This window comes from Haliaeetus leucocephalus, unplaced genomic scaffold, assembly GCF_000737465.1.
Source record: "Haliaeetus leucocephalus isolate CR32 unplaced genomic scaffold, Haliaeetus_leucocephalus-4.0 Scaffold384, whole genome shotgun sequence".
Classification (NCBI taxonomy): Eukaryota; Metazoa; Chordata; class Aves; order Accipitriformes; family Accipitridae; genus Haliaeetus; species Haliaeetus leucocephalus.
In genome coordinates this window covers 4,144,192-4,167,638 of record NW_010972820.1, presented here as the reverse complement: position 1 = coordinate 4,167,638, position 23,447 = coordinate 4,144,192, and the positions used below count along the sequence as shown (strand labels likewise).

General features: G+C 36.0%; 1 protein-coding gene across 5 annotated transcripts in view; it reads left to right on the top strand.

Moving 5' to 3' along the window:
- ASCC3 (activating signal cointegrator 1 complex subunit 3) overlaps positions 1-23,447 on the top strand; it is a 260,015-nt gene that overhangs the window by 54,545 nt on the left and 182,023 nt on the right. For all 5 annotated transcript variants that reach the window (XR_774729.1, XM_010573373.1, XM_010573372.1 and 2 more), the window contains 2 exons: positions 3,754-3,954; positions 4,414-4,554. Coding sequence is in view for 4 of the 5 variants with exons in the window: in XM_010573373.1 (XP_010571675.1) it covers positions 3,754-3,954; positions 4,414-4,554 (342 nt within the window). In the remaining variant the exon portion in view is untranslated. The remainder of the gene's footprint in view (positions 1-3,753; positions 3,955-4,413; positions 4,555-23,447) is intronic.

The window sequence follows — 23,447 nt, the reverse complement described above, 5'->3', positions numbered from 1 at the left end:
CTGTTTTTCTCTGGAATTCCTTTTTCGTGTAGCTTTTTTTAATCTTTAATATGTTCCTGCAGAGTCACCTTTCAAAGGATATTATGCATTGACTGTGAATTGGGATTGTGAACATTGTGTATTGATTTGTCAGTGCCTGCATTTTTCTTTTGAGTTGCTTGGAAATTAATTAGTGTGTTGAATGAAAGTCTAGATTCTAGTCAGAGTACCATTATTAAAAAAAAAATAAAAATTCTTCTAGTTCTTAACCAGACTTTTATGGGTTTTATTTTTTTATTAATCTTTATTCCACTATTAATGTTTCTGTAACAGCAGGCTTAGCATCTTTCCAGAAAACAAGCTGAGGTTCTTTTTTCTAACGTGTTACAGAGCTTCCTCTGGTGCTTCTGGAACATCTGTTTGTTTATTGCTGCTTACCCAGTCAGTCTTAATCCATGGTGTTACTATTTTCCAAAAGGAAAAAAGACAGGAATTTATTTTTATTTATCTAAATATTTATTTATTGTTGCTAACAAAAATATATAGCCCATATACTATAGGGCTACAGTATATGTAATTTCTTCCAAATGTAGAGGAAAAAGATGTCTTACACTGTCTACTTAATGATTAAGAGAAGCTAGAACAATATCTTCCTACAGGCAGTAGTTTAAGAAAACACTTAACGACATATTTTATTTAAGGGTATTAACAATCACACAACTGTGAGGAGACCTGTATACATAAAGCCATGCGTGTTCAACTATGTGACTGTGGAAAATTCCTGTCATTCTTTTCTGAAGATGCTTAGAACAGACTTCATTTAGACAACTATGTTTCTGCTTTTGTTTAAAAACTACTTCTTTAAATAAATAATTTACATATTGTGCAACGTAGTGTTTTGTTAGTTCAATTCTGTAATCACCAGTTGTGTTTGTGAGTTTCTCGCCATAGATCCTTTATTATAAACACTCTAAACGGTGTTTATCAGTGTGAACTTTACGGTCTTTATAATAGCTTCTAAAACCAATTAGATTGGGAGGGAAAAGGAAATATATAACCATTTCCAAATCTCAAAATGAAATAACAGGCAAATTAGAAACCTAAAATGACTAAGGAGGCCATAAAAATAGCTGATTGAACCCTGATAGCACTAATATAATCAGCAGATCTCCAGGAAACCCATTAACACTTTGTAATAGCCTCATTCATGAAGGTGAAATTAATTTTGAAGATGATACACCAGGTAAACATTATGTATACAAAATTTGGTGCAAAACAAATAAGATTTCCCCCTGCAATCTTGCAAGCAGAATAAGGTGTGGAAGAACATTACTAGTGAAAACTGTTGTAATCCTGACATTCAGCCACTTAAAAAATTGTAGAAACTTTATGAAAAATACTGGAACTACTTGTATTAGATTTTTTTTTTTCCTTCATCAAAGATACTTAACAGTTTACAATAGGTATTTGAATATATTTGAGATCTGTCAATCCTATAAATATGAGTGCAATCCATGATTTGAATGGGACTTGTTTTTGCAATGTTGCTGTCCTGGTTTCAGCTGGGATAGAGTTAACTGTCTTCCTAGTAGCTGGTACAGTGCTATGTTTTGGGTTCAGTATGAGAAGAATGTTGATAACACACTGATGTTTTCAGTTGTTTCTAAATAATGTTTAGTCTAAAGCCAAGGATTTTTCAGCTTCTCATGCCCAGCCAGCGAGAAAGCTGGAGGGGCACAAGGAGTTGGCACAAGACACAGCCAGGGCAGCTGACCCAAACTGGCCAACAGGGTATTCCATACCGTCTGACGTCATGCCCAGTATATAAACTGGGGGTAGGGGGGACAAGGGGGAATCACCGCTCGGGGACTAACTGGGTGTTGATCGGTGGGTGGTGAGCACTTGCATTGTGCATAATTTGTATATTCCAATCTTTTCATTATTACTGTTGTCATTTTATTAGTGTTACCATTATCAGTATTAGTTTCTCCTTTTCTGTTCTATTAAACCATTCTTATCTCAACCCATGAGTTTTACTGCCTTTCCCGATTTTCTCCCCCATCCCACTGGGTGGGGGGGGGGGCGAGTGAGCGGCTGTGTGGTGCTTAGTTGCTGGCTGGGGTTAAACCACGACAGTTGCACCAGAAGTTTTCAACCTGAAATTTTTGCGAAGACAAAGGTACTGCTAAACTGAAAAGCACATTTTTCAAAAAGAAATGGTGTGTTGATTGCATTTCATTTTCATTGACCTTTATATCATTGAATGTGGTTTTTTAATATTTAAAGTCCTCTAGAATAAAAGTACAGTTAGCCAGTCGTTAAGTACATCATTCCTCTACATTTAAGAGTAGAGTGTTGTCATGTATTGTGAAAATGGTGTATTAACCTAAATTTGTAATTTTCATCTCAGCCTCTCACATGAGGTTCCTACCAAGAAGATGCAGCAAAATGATAGACCTAGTGCTGTCTGTCGCAAAGTTAAATAAAATAGTTGATTTGAATAGCCGATGAAGCCCTCATTCCTAAGCTTGCATTACCTGAAGTAGTAATAAATTGGATCCTGCTCAAATAATTTGCTTAGTATTGGAAAGAATGTTACTAGTATCGGAGAGGCTATTACCACAGTAAATGACTGTAAATTAACTAAAGCGCCCAGAATAATGGAAAGTGAGATCTTCAGAAGGTGCTTTCAGGACTGTTCATTACAGTGAATTTGTACTTTTGTGGTTTCCTACAATTAAAATAAAAATTTTAATTGTCAAAAACATCAGTAAGATACTTTTCATCATTATTAGTAGAAGCAGTGCAGGTAATTAAATCTTAGAAATGAAATAATTCTGTGTTCTGCAGTCTCTTTTAAGTGTCTATGAAAAGTAACAAAGAAAAAGCAAGTTTATTAGAAAATTAATTTTATGTCTAAGGGTCTGTTCTTCAGTTGCAAAAGTTTTAGAATCTTCAAATGCAGAAATTGTAACTGTCTACAGGAGTTTTCTTGGTGAAAATCTCATTTTTCAGAGAGACCAAGAGGAACAAAGCTTTTTTATAATTTTATAATTTGTATTTTATAAGATTTAAATGTGCATTAAACTATAATAACTATAATTGCCTGTATTAACTAATTAAATTAATTTAATTTTTGAAAACATTCTCAAAGTTTATTTGGGACTACACATACAAGTTTGTTTTAAGTATTGTTGGAGAAAGGTCTGAACATAACAATTGCAAGATGGAGATTTCCTCAGAAGCAAAGAGAAGCTTGTTACTGAATTTGTGCGTGTTTGCATAATTAAACTTTATTATGCAAAATTAATCATAAATTAACTTTTAAAATCATGTCTGTCTTCAGCAGGTTTCTGTGTATTGCTGCCTCTTTGGTTGGAGTAGTCATAGTGTGTCAGATTTAAAGATGTATATTCTTCTAAACTGACTGTTGCTGTCTTACTGATGTTTAGTTATTAATAGGTTATTATTTTATTTTCGTCATACTCTTGATTAAAAACAAATTAAATGCTGAAATAGCATGTGGCTAAAGATTTTGATTAATTTTAACAGATGTTATTCTGCTGTATTTTGTCTTCTGTATGGATTCAGTATTTGGGGGTTGGGTGGGAGTGGTAGCCTCAGAATAAAAACCTTAGAGTAATAAATATATTACAACAGGTATCCTAAGTTTTGTTACCATGTGTTGTTTTTCTTAATATATGTATAGACGCACACACATACACATATATATATATGAAAAATCCAAAATATGTATGCTGTTTGTTTTAACAGATTGGACAACTTGCTTTTAAAGGCATGAAAAGACTAAATCGAATCCAATCTATAGTTTTCGAGACTGCCTACAACACAAATGAGAACATGCTAATCTGTGCCCCCACTGGAGCTGGGAAGACTAACATTGCCATGCTGACAGTCCTTCATGAAATTCGCCAGCATGTCCAGCATGGTGTTATCAAAAAGGATGAGTTTAAGGTAGGAGTTTAATGAACCAAGTAACAGCTTTTTAACTTGTAAGGTAAAACCCATTATATGTTATACATGGAATATGAAATCCGGAAGTTTTTAAGGGTATTACACTTTTCCAAGTCAAAGATAAGGCTAGTTTTGATTTACTTCATTATTGTTAAAGCTATTCTTATTTGTGTTCTAAAAATCTTATTATGTGAGTAAAAAGTTATGAAAACGCATTTAGCTTTGATGCAGAACCAATTTTCAAAGTGATGAGGCTGTATAAGCAAAATCCATTGTCCTTTAAACAGCTGCACACTTATCCAACAAAGATAACTACTTTTCATATATCACTATTAAGATTTTTCACTGTGAGCGCCTGGCATCATATTTCACAATAAGTAGTGATTTGTAATGGTTGCCATGAAACAAACGACATTGTGGGGTTTGCTCATTTATCAAGCGAGTGTCCTTTTGGTGCAGATTGTGTATGTTGCTCCTATGAAGGCTTTGGCAGCTGAAATGACAAATTACTTCAGCAAGCGTCTGGAACCACTGGGCATTACTGTGAAAGAGTTGACTGGTGATATGCAACTGTCAAAAGGTGAAATTCTGCGAACACAGGTACGCTTAATATTTTAAAATATTGTTCTGTGTGTATTCATACCTCTTCATCAATACACTGGTCTTTTCTTCAAACACCTTGTAAAAGTATTGGTGAAGCAGCTGAAATGTTATTACTGAGTCTGTAATTACACTGGTTATGTTCCAAAATGTGACTTTCAGTTCAAAGTGATTAAAACACTAATACATCTGAAATATCTTAAGCAATGGGCTCCTTAAACTTTTTGGTTTCTCGCATTTAGACTTACTACTGCAGTGCCTCACTTCCATATAACCTTCATATAAAATCTTACTTGATTTCCAGCTTGTGAACCTTAGTGGGTTGTGCCCCTACACTTTCAGGATTATAAACCACGTGTTGTATGTGTGTGTTTGCAAGAACCTAATATTCATAATTTCAGATTGAAAAATTGCAGATTGGTCTGCAAATGGTAAATTCTAAATAAATTTGGAATGCTGTAACAACACTGTCACAAATATGTCAAAATAATACTTACCTTCTTGCTTTGTTAAAAAAAAAGTTAATAAAGCTGTAGGTTCCTGTTAATGGCTGCTTTTACTTTTCCTTTTTAAGGACAAAGGAGAAAAAGTATAAGAACATTCATAGAAATGAATAAAATTTGCTTTTTTAGCCTCAAATAGTATTGCGTAGATGGATATTTTTCTGTTTTAGCAGATACTTCGTGTCATATTTAGTTCAGGCAAATGCTGTTTGTGTCAGTGAAATATCATTTTTCCAAAATATTGAGATACTTTTATATCTGTTCTTACATAAAGTTCCTTGTAATTACCCTTCCTCCTCCTGCCTGGTCCTAGAGATTGAATAAGACTTGGTTTTATTATTGATATGAACATTTATAAACATAACTTATAGTAATTATTGATTCAGATGAGTTATATTTTGCTAGTCTTAGCTTTGAGGAATTTTACATTTTTAGGATAAGACTAGAGAAAACTCTTCACATTACAAGAAAAGAAGTCTATATGTAATTAATAATAAAGAGAACCACTGCAGTAATCTAGTATGAAGTCCTGGATAGCATTCTTTATTAGAAGACACATATGCATGCATATTGATGTATACAGTCACAATGCTGTGACAACCGATAAATAATAAACCCAGTATCAATAAGTAACAGCAATCACTGGTACTTTATCAGAATTACTTTGCAACACCATCTTCCTAAATTTGGGTTTACAAAATAAAAAAGTTTTCAGTAGAGACTTTTAATAATTGAAATTATTTACATTCACCAAATTATCATTTAAAATCACTTCCTCTTTTCACAATACTTTTCAGCTAGGGCGCATAATCAAGTAGGTCAGAGTTTTAATAGTGAGAGAGCATGTGTAATCATTGCCAAAACTGAAGTGACAGTGGAAAAGCCTGCTCTGAATGTAACTGCAAAGTTCAATGAACAGGATGAATGTAGAATGGAAAAGTGCTATTTTCTTTTGCTCACCTAGTTTGCAAAATAATTCATAAAATCTCACCTCATTACTAAAACCCTGCTTACATCCAGTAAAGAAGGAAGGAAAGAAGAAAAAAGAAACGCAAAAAATATTTCAGGCATTATTAAGAAATGTGTATGGAAAATAGTTTACAAAGTTGAATTTTTTTTTTACTCTGGTAATGGGAAATTATTAATATATACAAAGTATTAATTTGGAGCAACATAGTAACTTCAGTGTAGAAAGACTGTCTGCTTCATCATGCTCTCCTATTTCAGTCCAAAATACCACTAGTAGCCTAATGCTTCATTTGGTTTTGGGGAAGAGGCTAAAATTCATTTATGTATAAAAATCAAGAAGAAGTGGCAATGGGAGGACAGAGGTAAAAATCGGGTTTTTTTCCTGTCATGGACTCATCTCATTGCTTCGAAATTTATTTTTCTTTTATCTGAAATCTACTAATTTTCAAAGGATTTCTACAGTTTCATATGTACTTCATAGGACAGAAACACTAATCTGAAGTATAGTGTATTTGCAGTTCCTAAACTTTTGGGGGAATGGAAGTGGAATAAAAATGGCCTCCAGATGAGGAAAAACTTGGAAACCATTATGTTATTTGTGACCCAAAATCTAGTTCCTCGATTTTCAAAGGAACTATAATTAAAGCATTTATTAATTTCAGGTTTGCATTTGCATCAATAATAGTTTTGCTTCTTTGCTCTTCAAAACATTGAAAAGGTTAAAAAGACAAAGATATAAAGTCCAAAAATTCTGGGACTCTGAAATACTCATTTTTTGTTTTCTTTGTTGTAGCTAGTCAGTCTTTCCTTATGATTAATCAGAATTGTAGGAGGTGCAGAGGAGAGAGAATACTAATCCAAGAGTTACTGATGTAATTGCTGCTGTTGTTCTTGCAGACTCAGGAGCCCAGCAGTGGGCTTTGTTTCATCACCACTTATCAGAGTGCACAGAAGATATGTAGACAACTTATAAACTGAGGAAGGGGCACTTACTTGTGCTGGATCTTGCTTATTGCTCTTTGCATATATTGTTTCCTATGAAAACTCACGAGCTTTCTTTTATCAACTGCACTTAGACCACCTTGTCGTCTAAGCAGATTTCTTTCATTGCTTTTTACCCTATATTAAATTGATTCCTGCTTTAAAACTTTACTTGTCAGCTTCTCTAATGTATACATTTCTCAGACAGGAATACTCTGATACGTGTTGCTGCTTTATTTAGTTTCACAGTTGCTTTGCCAATCATTACCCTGCTTTCTAGCCTTTACTAGTGTAATAGATGAAGTGCCTGTGTTTAACAGTAAAGCAGTTTTTCCTGTAAGAGTTAACATTGCAGCAGGTGGATGCATGCACACTTCAAATACACAGGGATAGTATATCTAGTATGGGGGATAAAAGGCAGGAGCAGGATCATCAGCTGAAGTAGGCACAGACATTTCAGGTTGGATCACTGTTTCAAAAGATCTCAGCTGATTCTTCTAGGAAACTGAAGGCCTGATATAAATCATTTGTGACGGTTGTCTTCTGCCTCTTTTCTGAGCAGTACATTTTCACCATCTTCATTTTCATCCTCAGGTGAATCAAATCAGTCATAATGAAAGATGTAAAAATCAGGTGATTGTCAGGTATTAGTTAGAAGTAGCACTTCAGCATCAATCCTGATAATTTTCTCCTTCCTTTCCATCCTGCATGCTTCATCCTTCATACTTCGCCTGTGTGTATTTAAATATGTGTATTTTGTGAGTCATTACATGCATTTGTTATGCTTATTCTGATGAGGAAAAATTGCTTTATCTGACAAATTGCTGTCTCACTTCTCAGGAATCCACCCTTAATGTACAGTCAGGTCTGCCTTTATTACTTCTGTTACAAATATTGTTAAAAGATGAAAATGCTTAGCAATTTAAATTTTAATTCCTTTCATGATGGAATAAAATCCTTTCAATGTTTTTGAAAGATACGTCCATTAAAAAGGTCTGTAGTACAATTTTTCAGCAATAACTTTCTCTGTGCTTTCCATGCTGTCATTTATATTCATCCAGAAGGCATCCATGTCTCTTGCTGCTCCATACTTTTATTGTGTTATATGTGAGATGATTTTACTTCCATGTTATTCCATACTATACTTTGAATATTCATTAACAGTACTATAGTTCCAACACGTACTTCAGAAGCCAAGCTTTTCAAAAAAGTTATTTCTAATTTTACCAGTAATGAAATTGCCTTCTAAAGAAGAACCAAAATAAATCAAAGTAATTGTTTTATTGGCTCTTCAGTCAGTCTTCTAACCTGCTCCCCACAGCTTGTGCAGTGAAAGCCATAGCTACTACTTACCTAAGTGTAAGGTGTGGGATGCGTGTTAAAACTGTAAGAGTAGCATGATGCCTTAACTTGTGCAAAACAGTGGTAGCCTGTAGGGAGTTGCAGAAATGCCTTCTGACCTTAGCAATTAGTAACTTTTAAAGGTAGTGGGCACCAAAAACATGTAGGAGGTAATTTCTCTTTAATGTTTTATACATACGTAACGTGAAACAAAATTAAGATCCTTGGCATAGCACAGTGAAAATTTATCAGAATTTCTTCCACCTGTATAAACTTTAAAAATATTTGTAAAACATCATCCTGTTAAAGATATTTTATTTTCTTTTCAAGGAAAGTTATTTTACTGTTCTGTTACATCTTCAGTTACTGTGAATATTTCTCACCCTTATACTAGTACCTCAGCAGTTTTGTACAAGGTGTGTTACACTAAGCCAAACTTCTTTGATTGGTCCTATGTCTCTTGCTTTGCCTTGAAGGCTGCCAGACTGTCATGAGCCTTGCTCGCTACAGATATGTCTTGGTGTTAAGGCCAGATTATCAGTACTTTCTGTGTTGCTAAAATTATGTAGTAGCTGAAAACAAATCAGGTCAAATTTTGAAAGCAGGCTAATTTCCCCAATCTATAAACCTCTATATATCCCTGTTCCTTCCTTCTCATATTCTTGGAGTTGATGGGATTCAGAGAGCAGGAAAAGGAAATTTACTATCTTTTAAATAAATATGATGGGAAAATGACTCAAACTCTTACTGTGTGAATAGTCCTGATTCTGCCACTTCTGAACTATTGAGTACTTTTTTTTGTAACTTTCTTGGAATATAGATTATTTTTTTTAATAGGGGGAAGTATTTCTATTCTTGTTACTGTGTTTGTTGATCAAGAAACTGATTATACAGAAAGCAATGTTATTCATTTAAAATATACTGTTGGATTTTCTGTAGTGTTTACATAGTACTAAAGTACTTCAAGGCCCACAAAAAGAGATTTTTGCATTTACTGAACTGCAAGGCTGTGCCTGTCAACGTGGGCCTGCCAGCCTTCACAGAAACAGACATTTCTAAATGTTAGGTTTCTGCAGGCCACCAAATATCTCTTGTCTTTTTTCTGTCATGGATTTGGTAAAAATTACTTGCATGTCCAATTAAACAAGGGGTATTGGAAGCAAACAGTGTATCTGACCTTAGTCTGTTTTCAACCTAAAGTGCTTCTAAATGTTTCTCCTTAAGGCATATTAGGAAGTGGGAAACCTAGAGAAGCACTCATCTTTTTTTTTTCTTTCTTTTTTCTTTTTTAAACTGCCTTGTTGTAGACTTTTGTAATTTCACAACTCTGAAAAATTCCAAGATGTTCACATAAATCGAATTCATAGCTTAACTTTGCTGTAGTGACCTGCATCAATTAAATACGCAGAGGCATGAAGTGAAAGACTTTATCCATGCAGCTGAGTTTAAAAAAAAAAAAAAAAAAAAAAGAAAAAGAAAAAAAAGGTGGGGGTGTGTGAATAAAGTCCTGCTAAACCTGGCTTGCATTGTCAGTTAGAAAACGGGCAGCTAGCTGTCATGTTTGTTCTCATAGCCTGTGTAAGCTAAAGTCATGTTGCTTTCAGAGTTCATTCTTAACATGGCTCACACTTTATGTAAAAACTATCTTAACATTTTGCTAAGAAACCATCCTTCAAAGCTTTGGATTTGAGAAGTCGTATCACTTCTATTTGCCAAGTGCCGAACATGTTGAGCAGCTTAAAAATGTGAATGATTTCCAAGATCTCAATTAAGGAAAAAAAAACCCTACCAATAACTAAGCAGAGTGTCTTTTCATCACCTTGTAAGCATGTTGTGCTCGTTTTTGGGGTGTCCGTGCCCAGGCGCTGGCAGTGGGGGGCTGCAAGCCCAGCTGGAGCCGTCCGGCTCCGACGGACCCACCGCAGGGCACAGCTGAGCCCCTCAGCCAGGCTGATGGTGCCTCTGTAAAAGCATATTTAAGAAAGGGCAAAACCGCTGTGCAGCAGTTCAAAGAGAGTATTGAGGAAAAAAGTGTGAAAAGCAGCCCTGCAGTCACCAAGGTCAGTGCAGAAGGAGGGGGAGGACGTGCTCCAGGCGCTGGAGTAGAGATTCCCCTGCAGCCCGTGGAAGAGGCTGTGGTGAAGCCGATATCCACACTGCAGCCCTGGGAGGACCCCACGCTGCAGCAGGTGCCCTAATGGAAACTGTGGCCCTTGGAGAGCCCATGCAGGAGCAGGCACCTGGCAGGAACTGTGGCCCATGGAGAGGAGCACACACAGGAGCAGGTTTATCCTGGCAGGAACTGCGGCCCATGGGAAGGACCCATGCTGGAGCAGTTTGTGAAGGACTATCCTGTGGGAGGGACCCCAGGTTGGAGCGAGGGAAAAGCGTGAGGAAGGAATGGCAGAGATGAAGGGTTATGGACTGACTGCAACCCCATCCCCTGGAAGGTAGAGGAGTTGGGAACAAAGCAGTGAAGCTGAGCCTGGGAAGAAGGGGGACTAGGAGGTTTTTAAGTCTCATCTTTGTTGCCTCATTATTGTACTCTATTTTTAATTTGCAATAAATCAAATTAATTTTCCCCCAATCAAGTCTGTCTTGCCCATGACAGTAATTCATAAATGACCTCCCAGTCTTTATCTTGACCCGTGAGCTTTTCTGTCCTATTTTTTCCCCCTGTCCAGTTGAGGAGGGGAGGTGAGAGAGTCAGCGGGTGGGCATCTGGCAGCCACCAAGGTCAACCCACCACAGCTAGTTGTAGTTTTGGAATTTTTTTTAAACAAAGTTAGTGCTTTCATTGAAATTTTACTTTTGGTATTTTAAATCTAACAGAAATGGTTTTTAGCTTGTTGCAAATTTTATTAGCTGGTTATCTTTCTTTTTAACTTTAGCTAGTTATTTATACTGGAAATAAGAGTAGTTTAGAACAAAAGGGCAATTCTTACTGAAGAGCATGAGTAATACAACAGTACTGATAGTGTTTTTGAAAACACCAGCGTTGCAAATGAAAAGAGAATTTCTGTAAGCTGCATTTGCATTGGCAAATACATTTGTCTCATTACTGAACAGAATGCTTTTCTTGAGGAGAGGAAATAGCCTGAAGAACTCAATGTATTTTGACATCTTGAAGATTAGCTGATGAATTGTACTTGTGATGGCAAGGCAGAAGTGAGAAGTGAAGCAGAGACCACAAAAGCATCAGAGCTGAATAGGGCAAGTGGTTCTGAGAACGGCAAATGGCATCAGGACCTTTGAGTAATATGGATGATCTCTTTGATAGGTTCTGTCAGCTGATAGACTCTGATACTAAGTCATGAAGGCTTTATTCCCGATTGGAATCTGATACTAATAAAAGGGAATAATGCTTTTTTTCTTAAGTTCTTATCTGCAATATAAAACTAATCAAGTCTGAAACTATTTGACGTAAAAGAGGGCTATAAGCTTGAGGTGCCTTCTGTTTCATCTATAGCATTCTTTTTCTGATACTGTTTCTCATTTCCTGCACTTTAATAAGGTATAGAGATGCTTCTAGCTAAAAGCAAATAGTGAACTTGATTCCTGCTACTTTTCTTTTCCTATGGAAATGGAAATACATAAATTTTGTTAATTTTTAGTACATTATATTCTATGATATTCTGCTATATATGCGTTTCCCATTTCATACATATGCAAAGCCCGCTGCTAGAAGCTTAATATGCATATATAGTAATTTACCTTATGCGTGTAGTAAGTAGATGATAGTGATTCTTTATGGTAGTTAGTTACTCATTTACATACTTCTTTTAAATAAACATTACCCACCCATTGCATGCACTTCTGTGTTTATGTGTAACAAGAAATTATGACATCTTTGCATTAGGAAAAGGGGATAAAGGATGAAAGAGTATTTGAAATCAAAAGGAGGTTTTTTGCACTCAGGAATTGGCAAAAAAATTAGTGATGGCAGAATTATCGCTAAATCATGTTAGACATTGAGGGTTTCTTTTTGACTGCAGGACCTATTTAACTCTGAAGCCATATAAGTAGACTGAACTGTGATAAATGTCATCAGTCTATGTAAGCAGCACTTTCAAGGTCCAGTTCTTCCAATAAAAAGGATTTTTGTATAAAAGAAAAATCTTGAAAAACAGGATTTGGTGGTGTGGGTTTATTTTTTTAACACTATTTTTCTTGACATTCTCTCTGTCCATTTTATAGGTTTTGGCAGGAATTAATGAGTTCTGCGGAGGTGGTCTTTAAGGGAGCAGTTATAAAGAAACACTCTTAAGCATTACTACTATGAAATTGTTTTAAATAGAGTTTTAAATAGCTAAAAAGACCTTCTAGCCTGGCTTGATATACATGAAGATACTGGCATCTGGCTATTGAATCTATATATGCAAAAATGTAGTAAAACAAATATATACGGCTAAGAATTTCACAGATGTACATGATCAGCACAGGCAAAAATAATTTACTGGTTCATGTTTCAGTTACCCCCAAACCTGAGAAGAATTGAAATGACTCCCTGATTTTGTGAGCTTTGCAGCATGCCCTTAATTGCAAGTAGGTTGGCCTTCTGGTTACGTGTATAATGCTAAAATGTATGAAATTACATTACATTGTGAAATTAAAACATGGAAAAGCATTGCATTTCTTATTCCTCCCAAAGCATTATTTTTTACAAATATGTTTCTATTTCTAAACTGTGTTGATAAAGTAGCCTTCAAAATTTCTTGATTAGTAAGGTATCTATCAAACAGAATCCATAGGAACTTTATTTCTCACTTTATTGAATGCAGGGATGTCATCTTACCATGCACGTCGCTGTACTCATACAAAAATGTTTCAGTACGGTGACCAAGAATTATGCATTTTTTTAGTTCAGGATATTAACTGAATAACTCTAATTCAGAATATTAAGCTCTTCTCCCTTAATAACAATTCTCAGGTTGTCATATGGTACTGCATTTTAACAGAAATCAAATGTAGGAGAACACTTTTATTTTTTAGATTGATATTGTCAATTGTTATCCCATTCATATTACCATAGCATTTTGTGAAAACTGTATGAAATGCTTATGCTGAAAAATTACATGGAATATGCAATCTAACGTGCCTTTGAAGCAAGATAATACTATTTTATTTTCCCATCTCTTGGTGCTTCGTCACTGTCTAATCTCTTTCTCCTTCTCTGGTATATTTTGTCCGTCCCTGTAGGTGCTTATTCTGATGTTAGTCTTCTGTAAGTGGCCTTCATCTCCAATTACATGCCACTGATTTTTTACTTGCAGTTGTTGAAAACACCTGCATTACTGCTGACTTTAGATGCCAGTCTGTTTCCTTCCAAGAGCAGAGTGGTTCTTTGCTCTAGAAACTTTAGATGCGTTAGATGCAATAAAATCTACAAATCTTTTTTGGTATGAAGAGATAAACTGTCATGAAGTGGCCATCAGAAGTGATCCAGAGATTATAAAACTCACAGATACAGAAGAGCCCTTCTCTTTTAAAGTTGTTCATTTCAAAAGAAGAGTTGAGCCTGGTTAATATTCCTTCTTCTGGTATGCCTAGAATGAAAAGTAGTGCTGAATTCTGTGCACACCCATGGCTTCAGGAGCAGAATATCCTCTTTTGATCAGCATTTGGACTGGGAGATATAATTTATCAAGAGGACATCAAAATCTAATACAAAAAAAGAACGAGGAAGGGACATGCCTCTCTTTTTCTGAGAAAGCTTCCAGAATATTTCTCAGTAGTACAACCTTGCCGAAAGAAAATTTCCTTTCTTATGAATTTTCAAAGTTATGCAGTATTTAAAATGAGAGTCAGTCTTACTTAAAATGAGGTAAAACCCCTATCTTTCAAATGACAGAAATGTACTAAAATGTTGAGGACAGAAATGCTTGCTAAAGTGTATGGCTGAGTCAAGAAAGATCAAAATCTTTTTACACAGTAGGATTTCTGTATCCCAAAGTCATCTCCATTTCACACTGTCATCTCCATATGGATTTCCTTCATTTCGGAAGTCTTCACAGTCTGAAAAATAAAATCTTCCTCCCTGCTTCATTGTCCATGCTATCTTCAGGGCAAATTGTGTTTGAAAAAACCACTATCCAAGATCTCTTTGAGGCAGTGAGGCTTGATGGGACTCTACAGACTGTTACATGTCTTTTTCTGTCTTGCTTTTTAAACTATTTTTCTGTAAATGTTTGTCATGAAATGGAGTGGTTTGGACCACTTAAAGAATCACTTCCAATGGTATTAGCAAAAGAAAAATTATTTAATAGGAATTTATATAAAAGCGCGACTTCATAGGATTTGATGGCAAGGTTCACTCTATTACTTAATATGTGGATGAAACGTACATAGGAAAATTAAGTTAGAATCAGACTAAAATTAGGTATACAGAGACCGAAAACACATTAAGTTAAAAAAGAGAAATATACAAAGAAAAATCGAGTTAGAATTGATTTCTCATGATTTGTACAGAAATCAGGAATGTAGAAGGGTAAGGGAGACCTTCCCGTTGGGTCACAAGGTTCAGAGAAGAACCCCTTGCTTTCTAAGCTCCTGTTGGAGTCTAGGTGCAGCTGGATCAACTCCTAGTCCCTGACTTGATCAACGGTTTATATCTAAAGGGATTACGAGTATAATAGCAGCCCAAGATTCATTCACAGTTGAATAAAGTTCATGACAGTAATTAAGTATAGATTTTAAAAGCAATAACTTGTAATATACTTGCTGTAGAATATTCAGGTTAGTACACACACACACATGCATAAAGGCACTAAGAGATATACATAAGCAAGTAAAAGAGGTATACCTGTTAAAAAATTCCCCTTGAGTTCAGTGAAAATATTCACGTTGAATGCTTCAGCATCTTTTTCAACGGGCAAAGGGTCAAGCCTCAAGGAGCAGAGAGTATCAGCCCAAGTCTTGTGAGCTTTCCGCGACAGACCTCCTCCCATTTTCGCAAACAGGAAAAGTTTGAGAGCTCTGAGAGGCATCCCACTCACAGGGAGATGCTGGTCACAGCCCACTGCGGCTCAGGAGGGCTCAAAGGGTCTCACTTAGAACCACTGCTTATAGGTTCGGGAGATGATTGGCTTTAGTCATCAGGAAATTGCTGGGATTCCAGCTGCGCTGATACCATTTCTCATGAGTTACGATTTAGATAAGGAAGACTCTGGGGCTGTTGGAGAATGACTTAAGATTCAGATATGGGATGCTCCAAGGTTGTCAGGGGAGGATTGGGATATGTCTCAAGGTTGTTATGAGAGAACTAGTTATCTCTACTTTCGGGGGTTTTTTGTTTTCGCCAGACAAGCAGGAGTCCTTGAGATGGTCCGCATGACTCCCTGTCTTAGCCACGTGAGAGTTCGTGATACAGTCAAGGGACGCTTAACTGCCTGACTCATTATACTTACGCTAAGACCTAGTGAGACTTCCCGAGTTCGTAAATCAGCCCAGAGAAGGGGGGAAGAAATGCACCACCACAATGTTAAGCGTATTTCTTAATTAGCGTTTAGTTCTGAAAGCAAGACTATTAAAATAGTCAGAAGGGGTGTGTCTTTGTACACATGCAAATACCTACTGTATTGTGTATTAAAGATTTGAAATACTGTGGGTTTTTTAAGGTTCTGATCTTGTCACTCTCTTCACTAGTAAGCAGTGTACGCTCCCAGTTGATAGCAGTCTGGTGACCAGTAACATCCAGGTCCTCAGCTGGGCTGGATTCATTCTCGGCTTTTGGAGGGAGAAGGTGGAATCCCAAAAGCATTTTGGTGGATGAGCAGAAGGAAACAAAGCTAGTCATTTCTCTAAGAGGATCCAAAATAGGGAATAACAAAAGGGAAATGAAAACAATCTGGATTAGGTGAACATGCATTAACTAGAATCTGAAACTGGAGAAAATACTTGGAGCCTTCTCCCTTCCAGGTTGGGTGCACTTCCGTAATGTCACTATGCCCATCCAGTTCACCTCAGGAACAAGTTTTCAATTTGTTAGCATTGTAGTGCTATTTCTTGACCCTTTAAAGACAAGGAAGGAGTTTTTCCATGGGTGTAATTTTTATGAATTACATGGTTTTCCCACAGTTTTATTCCTTCCTTACACCAACTTGGGGAAATAGTAAAGCAGGTAAAAAAAAAATTATGTCAAACAGCAGAGAGGCAATTCAGGGCTGGTCATGTTAATTTTTGCCTGAATATTTTAACCGTCAGAAATAAAGGCAGTAAGCTCTGTGACCTCACGTGTAGGACTCCTGATTGTCTCTGATGATGTAAACGATGAAGAAACAAATCAAGGTTTGCTTGTATAAGAGATTTCTGGATAACTTTTCAGTGGGTTCAGTTAATAAGCTTGTTGCTTAGTTGAATTGTGGTCTGCATTCTTTTTTTTTGTTGCTGGGACAACTACATTGCTTTCTCATGCTGATGTTGGCAATCTGTGCCTTCAGCATTGTACTTCCTGGGGTTTTTTTTGGCATCTTCCAATACCCGAGTGGGATTGTTGGAAGCCCTTGTGATTTACTGCTCCCCCATTAATATATGTGCCTGTGACAGCTCAGATTTTGGGGGCGGGGGGAGTGCTTATACATCATCAAACAGTAGCAGTTTGAATAAAATATAGTAGTCCTTTACAAGGAACTGGAGGTGCTGCCTGTGACCTAAATTAATTTCTAGATTTATGACAGAATCTATCTTGATTTTACTAAAATCAGACTTCCATGCTTTAGAAATTAGAATTGCTACTGTAAGACATTCCTTTACATTTTATTTGAAATAATTTATTTTTCACATAGACATATAGTGGTTGATTATACTGCAGGCCTACTTGCTTGCTGTTATTGCATAATCTGTAGAATTTTAGTACACTCTTTGAGTAACTTATTTTGTGTTTAATAATCAAATGCCACATATTCTGATAAAATGTGTAATTGACTGGCATTCTTTGGTATGACTGACTTGGCTAAAATCTCTGTTTAGATTGGGTTGGAAGGTGGGAGTTAATTTGTATTTTAGCAGTAAAGTCTAGTTGAAACAATGCCAGATAAAATTACAGTAATTTTGAACAGGAAAAAATTTGTTCTGTGTGTTCTGTAGTTAAAGGATATAGGGGGTTTTCTGTAATTGCATTCTTGGTTGTGTGTTCCCTTTTATTGGAAGTAATTATGTTCATGCCTGACTTAGCTCTGTTTCCTACAAGTTTTTCTAAACTGGTTCGAAACCAAAGTTTTGAGCGTTTTTTCTTTTCTTTTTTTTTTTTCCTTAAATGAACTTATATAACTCTTTGGTATTGTACTCTAGCACTTATATGAAAATATACAAATATTCAATTTGGATGAAGATCCTTTGCTATAAGTATATACTCTTCTATTTTTCCCTTCCAGTGTGCACATTTTTTCATTTACTTTAAGCTTTATCAGAATAAATTCAGTTTTAATATATCTGTACTTGAAGCACTTGCATTAATCACTGTCTCTGCAGAGGTTTGATATTACAGTGGAACTTTAAAAGTACTAGTGTACAAATATAAGAAAAATAAATGTGTTTTGGTTACATCATTGATCCAGACTGCAACTGAATATATAGAGAAGAATGCTGTTGCTCTTTGGTTGTATGGCTAAGACCAACAGTGTCACCTGCAGGTGAATCAAGTAGATTTCTTAATTTTTCAAGTGGAAAATTCAGACACACAAGGTAAGTTACTTATTGCAAATGGGAAGATCTGGTTTAATAACTTTCCAATTAGTCTCTTAAATAAATTTTGCTGTTTTTTCTTGTTATGAAATTAACTGCAAATATGTCATTCAAAATATTGTTTTAAGAAGTGCTTGCTAAAAAAATTTTGAAATCATCCTTTAATGTGTATAAAAGATGTTTATTGAGACTATTCAGCCCATTTACTATTTAAAAATCAAATTACACTGAAAATGTGTGTGACTTACGACATTAATATTTGTTTACTGTGTTTTTATAGAGGTGAAAATTTATTGTTTATTGATGATTCATGTCAATTCATTCTGGTAGAATATTGCAGAAGTGAATATGAAGTAAAATGTCAAAAGTATTGCATTTGGGTTAAAAAAATCAAATTAATAAACACTTTTTCAGTTTGTATATGTAAAAGATTGCTCTTAGATTATTGTATCTGTTACTTCAGTACAACAGATATTAACGATGCCAAAGTTTTTCTGAAAGTAGAATAACATACAAATTTAATTTATATTAAGAGAGAGGACTGCTGTTCAGTCATTTTTTGAGGCTTCAGCATCTTCCTTTCTCTGATGCCAGGTTGGTAATTAATTAAAAAAAAGACACATTTCTTCACTTTTGCATGACTGGGAATCAAATTCTATTTTGACCTTTACATGAAGAATTTTTAGTTGTATTGTTACAATGATGTGATCATGCAGTGGCTACTGAACCACGTGTGAGTTGCAAAGTACTTGTAATGTTTTAAGGTACATTGTGAATACTAGTGACATTGTCAGAGAGGCTTCTGTGTAATACAGGTGCATGATTGTGGGAGGAAAGAAGCCCAGTTGGAGCTGCTAAGTTGATCTCCCGCTTCTGCAATAGAGTGCTGAAGCTCCTATGGGGAAGATGCCTTTGAGCTTTCTATTCCTTTTGTGTCACTCAGGTAGCATATATATACACACATATATATCAGTCTTGTGGATTCTGAACATAGAAAGATTTAAATAGTTTGTGTAGACTATCACGTGTTGGCTAGTCAGCTATACTATTTAGAGACCTCAGTGGTAAGTGGTTACCTTACATAAGATTCAGTTGTAAATTAAGCCTATTTCTTGGGTCTTCACCGACACCAGTTTTGGTTTGTGCTGGTTTTAGACTGTTTTCGCCATTTAAGAAAATACTTTAGACAGTGACATCAAAAACCAAATGTTACTTCTTCATGTCAAAGGCATAGTGCTAAGCACAAGATTTCTTTGCTGCTCCTTCTGCTTGTTTGATCTTGCTTTACTGTAACTCAGACACTCCATCTTACTTAGTGGTATACTTGCCAAGTTGTATTCACTGCTACTTCTCTCAAAACAGATAAAAGTTACACTGATATGGTAACCTTGGTATTGGGACAGCGGGGAGAGAGTTCCTAATGTAGCAGACAGTTTCAAAGACTTTTAATTCAGTTGTGTGCTAATATGCAAATCTTGTAGATCCAGTATTATAGCTGTAATAAGTTCAGTTAGCTTAATGCGTTTATGTCACACAGTGTGATTCTTGAGTTTTAATCTTTTATGCAGAAGTTAGAGTCTTCACTTAATGTGCTTCAGAAAGTGCATTGTGTGTAAGGATATTATATGTAGGGTTATTAAACAAAATGGCCTGGTGTTGAAAACTGATCAAATAGCATGTTACTGCAATATTTTCCACACTCCTTTGTAAATCATTTAATGAGGATACGATACTAATGAGTTCAATAAGCTACTTCAGTATTTTTTAATCTAGATGGAAAACTCAAAGGCTTTCAGACTTTAGGAGTCTCTAGTGATCCTGTGAACTTTTTCTTCCTAGTTGATGCCTCCAAGCTCAAGAGTGGCTCATGCTGATGAGCAGTAAGTCAAACAAGAGTGGCAGGAGGCCTGCAGAACAAAAAGCAAACATAGAAAGGAAGCATGCAAGAGGTGGGTGCAGGAACAGGTGACCTGGAAAGATTGTAGTTGCTGTTTGAGCATGAAGGGACAGGGTTAAGTAAGCCAAAGCCGAGGAGCGGATGTGAAGGGCAACAAGAAAGGCTTCTATGGGTGTATAGCAAAAGGAAGACTGGGGAAAACCGCTGCTAAATGGGGTAGGGCACCTGATGGCAAAGGACATGTAAAAGGCTGAGGTACTTAATGCCTTCTTCGCTTCAGCCTTTATTGTTAGGACTGGTTTTCAGCAATCCCAGGCACCTGAGACAAATGGGAAAGTTTGGGGAAGGAAAACTTTAACACTTGGTGGAAGAAAGTCAGATTAGGGAACATGCAAACAAACTGAGCATAATACAGGTCAATGCAATCTGATGAGATGCACCCACAAGTCCTGAGGGAGCTGGTCAAAGTCATCGTGAGGTCATTCACAATTACCTTTGAAAGGTCATGGTGATCCTCTGTCATGGGACAGAGTTGCACCCGTAGTAAAAAACTAGGAGGAGTGGTTGACAGATCAGATGGTTGTACAGCCGTTCAGAGGGACCTCAACAGGCTGGAGAAATGGGCCAATAGAGATCTCATGAAGTTCCAAAGTTAAATGCCACGTCCTGCACAGGAGTGGGGTAATAATTCTGTGCACCAGTCCAGGCTGGAGGCCAATCCGCCGGAAAGCAGCTTCCCAGAAAGATACAGATGTTCTGGTGGACAACAAATTGAACATGAGTCAGCAACGTCCCCTTCAGTCTGGGCTGCATTCAGGAGAGTGTTGCCGGCAGCTCGAAGGAGCCGATCCTTCCCCTCCACTCAGCCCTGGTGAGACACATCTGGAGTGCTGGGTCCTGTTCTGGACTCCCTGTTATGAGAGGAACAGGGCCATGCTAGAGTGAGTCTGGCAAAGAGCCGTGAAGGGTGATTAAGGGATAGGAACATCTGACACACAAGGAGAGGCAGAGCACGCTGGGGTCATTCAGCCCAGATACGAGAAGGCGCAGTTAGATGTGATCAATATTTATGAGTACATTGTGTATTCATGTGTAAAGAAGACTGAGCCAGACCTCAGCATTCCAGTGAGAGGACAAGAGGTAATGGGCACAAACTTGCCATACAGGAAATTCTCTGTAAACATAAGGTTTTACTTTTTTTCTTGTGAGGGTGGTCAGACACTGGAAGTTTGTCTAGAGAAGTTGTGGAGTCTTCACCTTAGAGGTACTCAAAACCCAACTGGCTGTGATGTTGAGCAGACTCCTCTAGGTGATCCTGTTTTAGCAGTGGGTTGGACTGGAATATCTCCAAAGGTGCCTTCCAACCTTATCCATTCTGTGATTCTGTGAAAATCAAGATTAGTCTATTTTGATGGAATTGCCTATGTGATATTTACTTGCATGTATCAATAAAAGAGGAGCAAGGAACCATTTTAGACACCATGCCTGTTACAATGTTCTGTATAATGATTAAAGCTGACGTTTTGTCAAACAAATTTCAGATTTTCTCTTCCAGTGATGGAAGACTAATAAGCAGTATGCTTTTCAAATTTTTATATGTAAAATTAAGACTGAAAATCCTTAAAATACATTTTCTGAATGTTAAATTCTAAAGTACAATGAGAATGTCTCAACTGAAGTTCTTAAATTAATAGCAAAGAATCTGAAATTGAAGTACTTCATAGTATGAACTAACTGCTCATCTGCATATGAATAATTAATGAATTTATTAAAAACACCAAACAAAATATTATTATAAGGTTTTGTCTCTGAAGCTTTTTTTGGCACTGAGGATGTAATCTTCAGTAAAACTTGTAGGAATATAATTTTCAGGAGTGTCTATTATCATTAATATTTTATCTGTGAAGAACTTGGAAGAATGATTTACTTTTGTTGCTTTTAATGGTCTTTTATTGCTGAAAAGGTTCTGTGCAAAAGGAACCCACGTGTCTATAAAATTACTGAGTAACTGTTTTGCACTTCCAAATACTTTTTTAAGCACAGTAAATTTTACAGGATAAAAAAGCAGTCTTTTATAGTTAATGTAAATGATGCATTAAGTTAGACCCTTCTCCCAGAGTACAATTTAAAGGTACTCAGAAGTCCAATTATCTTTGATTTAGATGTAAAAATTGCAGAATAACAGCTGTGCTGGCTGAGTGAATATTCCTCTGCAAAAAGATAGCTTATCTGAGGAGAGTTGAGGACAGGTTGCTCAGGGAATGTTTGCCTCTTGGCTCTCTTTCAAATTTAACTGCTTCTGGTCAGTTGAAAATGCAAGTAAATTACAAAATAGCATCAGAGCAATTTAGAATTTATATCCTCTAAGTTGTCATTTTGCATGTTACAGAATATTTTAGATTGGTTAGCGTTTATTGTGACTATTTGTGGAACAAAAAACCACAATATACTTCAAATTAATACTTACAAATATTGCAGATAATCTTGCTAAATTTGACTGCATTTAAAAGTACAGCTCTTTCGATATTACATTACAAAATTTTTTAAAGAATCTTTGATACTAAAGAATTACTTTACATGCAAAAACTGTATTGAAATATACTCTAACTTACAATAGAATTAGAGTATATATAATACTAGTATGAAGTATTATTAGTATAATAAAAGTATTTTATTAGCATAAAGTGTATGATAGTATTAGCAGAGTGTATATTAGCAACATATTAAATTATTAATATAGGGTATAATTAGGATAAATGTTACACATATTTGTTTAGAATTGAAATTTGAAAGATGTTTTTTAATTGAAGTTTTAAGGACATTTACCTTGGTGTGAATGCAACATTAAATGCAGCTATGTGCACTAAGCTGATCATAAAACTGTACCAAAATAGTACAAGAATTAATATAATTTGTCCTTCTGCAAAAATAGATGTAATACATATATTCCACTATTGATAAATATTGGTCTAATTTGATCTCGCAACACCCTGGTCATGGTGAATCTCCTTCGGGGTTATCTGTCTTTGCTGTTGGGTTTTTTTTTTTTTTTTTTATAATTTTTAACAGAAATCTATTTTCAATATAAATCCTACTCAAATTTTAATACCGCTCTCCTTATCTGAATGTCTTTCTTCCCCAGCCACAGCTGTTTGCTTTTTGAAGACTCTTGTAGTTGTAGTTATCTCTGTTTGGTCACATTTATTTAGCCTAAGCATCAATTCATTTAAACTTTTCCTAAAGGTCATGCTTCATTTATGTTTAGTCACTCTCTCATTTTTCACTTCTGGACTCTCAGTTAGTTTGCACTTCTTGAATCAAGTTGCCCAAAACATAATGTATTGCCCCAAGGTCATACTGCTGCTGAGCAGAGTGGAAGGTTTATTTAGCATGTCCAAATAACAGCATTTCTGTTCCAAGGTTTCATTTTTTGCAACAGCATAGCATTTTTGGTTCATGTGCAGACTGATCTGCTCTTTCTCTTTTCCTTGTCCAACTACTGTCTTGCCAGTTGTTTTACA